Consider the following 9,700-nt stretch of genomic DNA (forward strand, 5'->3'; position numbering starts at 1 on the left):
TGATCATCGCAGCGCTCGCGAAACACTGAACGTTAAAGATAACTAGGGAACTGTAATACCGATGCTATCTGTGAGCATTCTACCGAATTGCCACTTACTTCCACAATGTTCGTATACTCAATCTCTTCACGATTCTTATTGCCCGTTTCTAACACGCTGACTCCGTGATATGTCCGCTCGTTTTCGGATATTGTGAACGACTGACTTATCTATTCGGTCGCGCATTGCGATCGAGGCTTTTTCGCCCCCCACTCCTTGTTTACGCTTCGCGCTCTGGAATTCCGTGCGTGCCATCCGTCGCACATGTGTCGCACATGTGTCGCGCTCCGAATTCTTGTACGCACTTTCTAACAGCCCCTCTTCTTCATAATTACCTTAAAAAATAATTATGTTAATGTTATATATAATATTCCCAAACGATAATTTAATTATAATTATATTGCATAATCTTAATTCTTGCCTTGTTAAAAACTTCATTATCAGAGAGATCGCCATACTCAGTAAAGTCTTAGTGTAACAAAATTCAAAAAGTTAGTATCTAAATAGAGAGAATCGTGTATGCGCTCAATCATGAGAAAATCCATTATCTACCAGTCTTCAAATATCTGCAGAAAAAATCCTCTGATGACTGACAACAAATATAAAAATTTGAAGTAAAGTTTGCATTAAAAATATAAACTGGTTTGTCCACCACTTCCAAAAACTTTAATTGCTATTATAATTTTTATTATGATATATTTAGATTAAATATTAATTAATCCTTTTAGTGTCTAATCTTTTTTGTGTGTGAGAAGAACATATTTAATTTAATTATTTTTTAAAATGTTAGGGATTGCTGAATACGAGTATAAAATTTACCAAAATTTATTTTGTTGTTATTGCTTTCGTGAATAATTAATATTTCTAGACACCATCAAGGTATAAAATCAACGTCTATCATAATAATGGACTCAATTCAACTAATATTTTAGCACAATTTTCCTACAATACAAATTGCGCTACAGATCACTTTTTTGTTCTCTTTAACTTTTACAAGACAGCATATATATGTACGTACGCGTCTTATTTGCTAACGTGTACGTCAAATAAGATCGTTTTAATTGACTAATATGAAATCATATCTAATAACATAAGCTTAAGTACATGCTTATGCCAAATAAGATACGTTTATGAAACATGTCAAGACGTTCTGAAATAAGTTTATCTTCGATAAGTCATGTTTTGAGTTTTTTCTCAAGTTTTGTCTCATTTATCGACTATAAATCTAGAGGACGCCTTAAGAGGATCCTATAGCGAAGGCCGAACTTCCTCGACGTCGATAATGTCGAACATTTTTAATTCCGTTCTAATTCGTTTTCTATCATTTTCTATATTACCGGCCTATATTTGCCCTTGTCTAACGAGAGGCATCTGTCCTTGTTTCGATTGCTGCGTCATCGAGCTCGCTACACGCCATACTGCTCTTCTTGTCATTCCGCATGTATAAAAGTTAAAACACTGACACTTTTTTTCTAGACTTCTATCGTAGTTGTAATTGCACGATATTGTTCTTCAATGTTTTCCCTAGAGGGCTAGATTTTCATAAACTGCAGTATTTTTGTATAACCAAATTGTCATTAGTGACAGCTCTATGTGCCCAAATTTTTAATTTTTTTTTCGTTTTGGAAGTTAAAACCGATCTAGCCCTCTAGATTTTTGTGCGTACTTTAATTCTAGACCAAATTTTTGCAATTCCGTAAAGCCAATTAAAAGTGGTTAGGTTTTAACTAAATGTCGGTAATTACTGCCACTATAGGATCCCCTTAAGACCAAACTTAAGGCGGTCTTCAAAATAAGTTTCGACTATAAATAGGGGCCACTGATTACGATTACGTTTACACGGCTCGATTTACGCCGAAGTTATAACATTGATGTTATAACTACTGATGTTAAATGCCACATAAACGCTCTTTTACGACGAAGTTATTACATCGGAAGCTTTCCAGCAAGCGCGGACACAAGCCGACATAAGTATCGTTCTATCTTTCTTTTTTGGCAATGAGTAACAAAGACAAAACGACATTTGTGTCGATTTGTGTCGTTTGCTGGAAAGCTCCCTTCAGCGTAAATTGGACTGTGTAAACGTAGTCATTGGCTGCGTTCAGGAGAAAAAGCAGCTTAGTGAGCATTCAATGACTTTTTATTATGATTGGTTTTTACACTTAAGGCCCGGGCACATAGGAAAACTTAAGCAGTAAGACGTAAGAAAAGAAGTAAGGAAATCAACGGTATGGATTCGCTACTGCTTACGTTTTGTCTTAAGTTTTTGATTGTCATTGGATGATTTGTTTACTGTTAACGTCTTATTGCTTAAGTTTTTCTATGTGTTCGGCCTTTAGATCCGGAGAAGAACCAAAGGCAAGAATCAATCGTATTAAGAATCACTGAGCGCTCACTCAACGGTTGCGTCTCTTAAACGCACTCATTGTTATTTTATTATTCTCTGCAGTGTGCCAATTGTTTATATTTTTCAGGTTATGATTTGCCATGGGAAGAAAAAGATAAAGTTTATCCCGGTAACTTAGCATCGCCGTTAGAAATAATAATCGAAGCCAGCAACGGTGCTTCTAATTATGGAAACAAATTTGGAGAGCCTGTAATATCTGGTTTCGTACGTTCTTATGGAGCGACGGATGATGCAGGGGTTAGGCGAGAATGGATCAAGCCTATAATGTTCAGTGGGGGATTAGGAACTATAGATGCAAATCTAGCTAAGAAGGTAAGACTTATTATTAATTATAACAAAGAGAAACCTGATAGCGGCCACGTCCCTTTGTTCTTTCTGAAGCCGGCGGAAGTCGCATTTTTGGCCTGTCTCTTGAGAAAGTGCAACTCAACGGTTGCGTCTGTTTTGCTCAGTAACGGTACATGGTTCGTGTCCGTGTTCGAATTACTCAGATGGAAGATAGTCGAGATGAGAGTCAAATGAGATGAATAAATGAATTAGATAAGGATGAACAATCATCTTGACTATCTTTCATCTGAGTAGTTCGGACATGAACCATATAGCACGGACACGAACAATGTACCGTTACCGAACGAAACGGACATAGTTGAGTTGCACTTTCTTATAACTTCTGCACACGAAATGCGGTAACTCTTGCCGCGCGATGGAAGTTGGTGCCATAGCCAACCAAATATTCCGCCGCGCAGAAAAAGTTAAACTCGATCAAACTTTGATTAGCTACCGCGTCGCTCCTGCTTAATTGTCACGCGGCAAGCGCTTCCGCGTCCCATGTGCGGGAGCTATTAGGGGACAGCATCAACCGATGGCCGCTCTCAGGTTTCTCTCTGATTATATTATAATTTTTCTATAAGTTGTCTATTTATTTCGAAATTATTATTAAGAAATTTTTATAAGTTGACTTTTTATAAGTCAGTTTTTATGACATTCTTTGCACGGGGAAATATCTGACAGGATATGAGGGCAAGGAAAGGGATACGGGTGATGCAAGCCAAACACGTTTTGATAGATGGAACGACTTTATTTTAGGCCTCTGAATGACTGCCGGTTATTGCAGGTCGAGGCAGCATCTCTCTGCCGATTCACCAATCGCGTTACAATATTCTTGGGCCAAGCGCCAGAGAGCGCATATACGTATCTCAAGCCACTAATCTTCGGCGTAATTCCCGCGGCGCACGCATCTATTGGACGTTGTGCGTTACTGAAATCGGTGACGCGTTTTTTATCTCGCGCTAATTGTAAGTGTATCTGCAGCGAGAGACAGTGTGTCTATACGTAAGCCGACGAGTTGAGAGATACTTAGATTATTGAATTTTAATAACGGTGAATAACGGTGAATAACGGTGAATACGGTAAATACGTGAACCGATCAAGTTTGGAGTAAGTTTAAAATTATATAATATATAATATTTTATATAATATTATATATATAATATTAGAATTATATAATAAAAGGGTTTTTATTTTTTGTCACCGTATTTTACGAGCGGAGATAATGATGCAAAGTCTGAAACGCAAAGAGTCTAGCAAGATAAGAGGGATTTAGCGGCCCCCAAATAGTCAAGTCATTTTAGGTTTTCTGTGCAAAAAAATCAGATCCTACTTTTTTTATCGTTATTAGTATTGTTATGTAATTATTATTAGCAAAATAAATTTTAGTGTAAAGTTAGCTTTACGCGCCTTGTATCTTACCTCAGATGTAGTGCGGAAATGGATACAACGCTCGACGTACACATTCGTCACTTTGTATTTCGCAAACGGTTTATCGTACGTGAAAAATGAATAGAACCATTTTTGTAGAAAATTTCATGATCTTTCTTTTTTTGTAACCACCTTAATTGACCTCCGAGCCATACAAAACAAGATTTTCGCAAAAAACTGATTTTCGTGACCTTTTATCTTGAATAACTTTTTTAGCCCTGCCGATATCGTTCTCTATTTTTAATATGTTATTTAAAACAATGAAATAAAGCGATTAAAAAAAGTAGGATCTAATTTTTTTGCACAGAAGCCATATTTTCGTCTAAAATGACTGGACTAAAACGGGTAACCTCCGTTTAGACACGTAATAATTGGACGCTGCTCGATTGGACACCGCATAATTGGACACCACACGATTAAACACCGCGCGATTGGACACCGCCGACAGTAAATTTGAAGGAAAGTGGTTTTCTCACCAATTTGGTTAAAACTTCAATATTGTGTATTTTGGTGCGTAAAACACGAATGTGGAAGTTAAAATCGCTCTCAAGTAGAGTAAAAGTTATAAAGTGCTAAAAATTTTGTTCTGAGGCAATTTTGAGGTTAGGAAATCTGCCACATACAGTCACGATTAAAAGTTTTGGGCCAGGCAGATTTTTTCCCATATTTTAGGTTTAGGAAAAAAAAACCAAAAAAATGATTAACTTTAACCATACTTAGAGAATAAGTGGTTTTATATTCTTGGAGTGGTGATTGTGGCATAGAAAAATGTGTACTGGTCTAATGAGCTTGAATGGGCCTGAGAGATCTGAGTTCAAATCTGAAAACCAAAAATTGTCGGTTTTTATTCGATCGCTATTTCTTGGAAGGTGATGACAACCCACCGAGAGTATATGTGAACCATGTGAACCTCTCTGTATTTAGAGAAAAAACTGGTTCCCATTGGAAACCTTATATGGGATTTGGCCAGAAAAGTCAGTGGAATGGCAGTTTGGTCATGGCAAAGGTGCCAGACTTGTAACTGCGACGACTCGGGTTCGAGTCCAGCTGACCACATTTTAAATTTCGTTTTTCTTCTACACGTAGCACTTGGGCACTGCTACGTGTGATTTGAAGAGGTGTGCGTACATGTGTATATGTACTACATTTGTTTGAAAATACTAGTATAAAATCCAAATCTCTGCGCCACGATCACCACTTAGAGAATAACATATTTTACTATGAATAAATGTTGTTAAGTGGTACGCAGAAAGGAATTGACACAGCCAGATTATGGTTCATAAAAAGATTTCAGTTTATTATTTGCGAGCTGAGCTTACTTGTTACAGCGAGTATCAAAGAAAAAGTGAAGTAAAAAAAAGGGAAAGTCATCTAGTGGAAGCTCTATCCAGTTAATGCGAATACCGACCGTATAGGGTTCAGAGAGTATAGAGATCGATATCGATAAAGTAGAAATTGCTCTTTTCTAACAGTTGTTAATGATAAAAAATATAATTATTTCTTTATTTAACAAAAAACAAAAAACGTATGATCATAAATATCGGGCCAACTTCAAGTTACTTCAAATCACAGAAATTAATTGAATCACTAGAAAATATTAAAAAAACTGATAGTAATATTTAATATTTGGTACCCTTAGAAATGATGACTGCTGCGTAACGACGTGGCATTGACTCGATTAAGTGGGTGATTGTGTTTCGAGAGAGGGATCTTTTCCTATTCTTTACTTAAAGTCTTGAATAAACCTTATTTATTTAAATGCTTTTTGTTGACTACTCGGCGACCAAATTCATCCCAAAAATGTGTACAAGGTCTTAGTTATTTAAGAGAGAATTTTGAATTACTGAAGTTTCAAATTAGATCCCGGCATATCAATAAAAAAATATACAAGTGCTATGTCCAATATAAATCTAATTCTGTTGGGTACACTGGAATTTTGCGTGTGAATGTGCGAATGGACTTATTAGGACTATTGATTATTGTTTACAAGTTTCTGCGATTATTCTTTTACATGCCTGGTGTTTAGTAAGAATAGTAAGAACAGCAGAAATCTTAACAAAGATTTTTGAAATTGGAAAAATTGACCCAATTATTGACGGGAATAGTGATGAAGATTAAATTATTGTAATTATTGCCACGAATAAATATATGTGATGTATATAAATATTATAAATCTTATAGTTTTTAAAATTTACATAAAATTGTGATTTATAAATAAATAATTCACTTATAAGCCTTTGAAAATTCTTTGTCTTTTACTTACATAATTAAACAAGTAAGAAAACGTAAAAAAATTACGTCTGGGAGTTTAAACAATTTCATGTTTTTCCGCATTTTCCTTCATTTTCTATGTTTTCTCCGCTATAGACATAATTTTTTATGGCCATTTTCGGATTCTACAACTCAAAATACGTAAGAATATGTAAGATTTTTTCGTTCCCCTAACAGTTCCCAAAACACAATTTTACGTACCCTCGCTTAACCCTTAAATGCCCCCTGGGGTCCAACGGACCCCAGACCCTTTACAATGATATATTTTCAAATGTTCTTGCCAAAAATGGAGCTCATGCTCCCATTGATGATAGTTGAGTGATTGACCTATCCGTTTGTACACTTAGCAGTACTCAGTTTACTTAATTTTTTATACTATGTTGAAATTGAAATTTTAACAATATAAGCATTTTATTTTCTTTTCTAAGCCTTGAACAACATTGAAAAAATTTTCATAACTAAAGATAAAAAATCAATGAGTAAGGCATTTTTCATGCTGGGGTCTTTTAGACCTCTCATGTCATTTACGAGATTCTTGAGAGGTGTGGCATTTAAGGGTTAAGATAGTCCTTTCGTGAGAATAAGTATTAGATAGGTACCTAAATTTGATATGTTAAATATACAGTAATAAGGGGCATGTGTGCGAAAAATCAGGTGAGGTTACCGACACTTTACAAGAAATAAAAGTTATTCTAAATGTGCGTTCGCGGAGCGTGCTATTGTCATTCTATCCTTGTTTACATCTAATGAACGAGAAAGATAGAATGATGCAAATCGCTACGGCCGAGGTTTTCAACGAATAATACATGTACTTAGCGATCAGATGAATATATTATTCATGTCTTAAAATATTCCCTGAAGTTTCCGGATTTCGTACGTACCTTGAAAATAAGGGCTTGCCGAATGTTTTGCTTTTTTTTTTGGTGGTTGTTAACTCCGGTTGGAGTTATTGACGCCTTCAGCCCCGCCTTTGGGCTATATAGCGTAGTTTGGTCTTGATCTGTGGTTTTCTTCTACTTTGTATAATCCTTTTTTTTCTCGTTCAATTTTTCTTTTTGGGCTATATAGCGTAATGATTCCTTATGTTTTCTTCTACTTTATAAAATCCTTCTTTACCTCGTACAACGGAAGACACATCTGAGTCAATCAAGAGAGGAAAGACTGGCCAAAGTCCCTCTCTTGATTATATGTATGTCTGTGCGTATGTGTAACTGTGTGTGTATGTCCGCGATGTATTGAACTCGGTATGCCGTGGGTGCGTTGGGCCCAAGGAATTGCGCGGATCACTCCCCCCTGCGGTCCCGAATGTTTTGCTCTGATATATGAGGTTAAATAAGTAATGGATCCAATTGCATATTGCTTTACTCGTGGCTGCGTTCGGAAACATCACCCGAGCGCACACAAGCACACTCTCCTTTCCTTCTATCTTAGTAAGTTAGAAGGAGAAGAGAGCACACCCGAATGATGCTTTCGAACGCAGCCCGTACTGTCATGCCTGACCTAACCTAAATCAAGTCCAACCGCACTACTATTGTGATATTTTTTTAATTAGTAAATAATTAAATACGATTAAATCGTGCGTGTAAAATCATGTTATATTGGGATGTTGTGTAATGTTTGTCAATATGTTTGTTTTCAATTACCTCATGGCTGATTATTACTTGACTAGATGTGTCGACGAAAGGACTACCTTAAGCAATTTGACAATCTTTTGTACGTTTTGCTCCATAAAACCATAGTGGCCACAATGAAAAAAATCTTACAGTTATTTGGCAAATTTTTTGTAAATGCAGGGCACTTAAAAGTACAAAAAAAAACGTAAAGAATAAATTTGTGTTGTTGTTCTGCACAATTTTTTCTAGTCAAAATGAAAAAGGGAAAAATCGCTAATTTTTACATTATTTTCATCTATTTGTATCATGTCTACATGTTATTTAAAAAAAATTTGGCAATTATATTGTTCATTAAAGCAAAGTTTTAGCTTTAAGAATCTGTTTTGAATTGCGATACGATGCTTTTTAAGGGAGTTATGAGCAATCAAAGTCAAAATGCTCATTTCTTATTCATTCCGCGATAACTCAGTAACAAAAAATGTAGAAACATTTTTAAAAAAAGATTTTGCAAGGAAAACTTCAAGCTTTCACGTTAGGAAATCGAAAATTTTTGCAGGTTTGTTTTGTGCACACAGGCCCACAAAGTGAAAGGAAAATTTTTTATTTTGTTCAGCTCGTAGTTTTCTATATGTAAAAATTACCAAACTCACAGAAACTAAAAAATAATAGTAACGTTTCGAAAGTAGAGATTTCAAGCTTTAAAATCTTTTTTTTAAATTTAAATTTCGTTCATTCTTAACAAAGTTACGGCTGCTTAAATTTTGCCTATTTTTTAAGAAAAATTTAGTTGTTTCTTTAATTTTTGTGAGAAGTGTATATATTATATGATATATTGATGATCACAAATATTATATACACATATACTACGTTTACGCGAGCGTTATTTCTGTAGTAACTTACGGTAATCCTCCGCGTAAATAGGATTTTGTAGTAATTTACGATAAGTTACTCCGCGTAAATGAGTGAATTATCGTAAGTTACTACAGAAGTAACGCTAGCGTAAACATAGTAACGGTTACGACTGTCACTACATATCTCCGACCCGCTGATATTTCGCCTCTTGTGACACCTACATTCTAATTTCGTGGCACTTCGATCCTTGCGTGACGCGACCGAAATTCGGAATTAAATGATTGTAGTATTTAACAATGAGAGACGACGGTGTTACGCGCAAACGCGATGTTTTTTTTTTTTTTTTAGAGGTTGTATCCCTCGGGTGAGGGAAAGTATGTGCCTTTAACCTCTCCTTGAGGTTATATAGCACAGCGTTGCTGAATCCATAATGTTTCTAGTTCTCTTCTTTTATATAATTTTGCCTATTCTCTTGATATAGTTGTATATGCATCTAATAGTCAGCCATTCCTTCCTCTTCAATGTTTCCGTGATATTCCTCTCTTATTTCTCTAGTTCTGAGCTCTCTGTCTAGTCTCTCTCTCTCTCTCTCTCTCTCTCTCTCTCTCTCTCTGTCTAGTCTCTCTCTCTCTCTCTCTCTCTCTCTCTCTCTCTCTCTCTCTCTCTCTCTCTCTCTCCCTCTCTCTCTCCCTCCTTTTTCCCCCCCATCTCCTCTCTCCTCTCTCTCCCTCTCTTCCTGGTGTGCTCGCTTTCCGGTCTC

At 36.0% G+C, this 9,700-nt stretch overlaps 1 protein-coding gene across 1 annotated transcript in view; it reads left to right on the forward strand.

The window, feature by feature from the left end:
* Positions 1–2,488: 2,488 nt before the first annotated feature.
* LOC112465303 (phosphoribosylformylglycinamidine synthase-like) overlaps positions 2,489–9,700 on the forward strand; it is a gene marked incomplete at its 5' end in the record, with an annotated part of 25,983 nt that continues 18,771 nt past the window's right edge. The window contains one exon of the mRNA XM_025032808.1: positions 2,489–2,758. Coding sequence (XP_024888576.1) covers positions 2,489–2,758 — 270 coding nt within the window. The remainder of the gene's footprint in view (positions 2,759–9,700) is intronic.

The sequence above is a fragment of the Temnothorax curvispinosus genome, unplaced genomic scaffold, assembly GCF_003070985.1.
Source record: "Temnothorax curvispinosus isolate PA1 unplaced genomic scaffold, ASM307098v1 QBEX01015053.1, whole genome shotgun sequence".
NCBI classification, from domain to species: Eukaryota; Metazoa; Arthropoda; class Insecta; order Hymenoptera; family Formicidae; genus Temnothorax; species Temnothorax curvispinosus.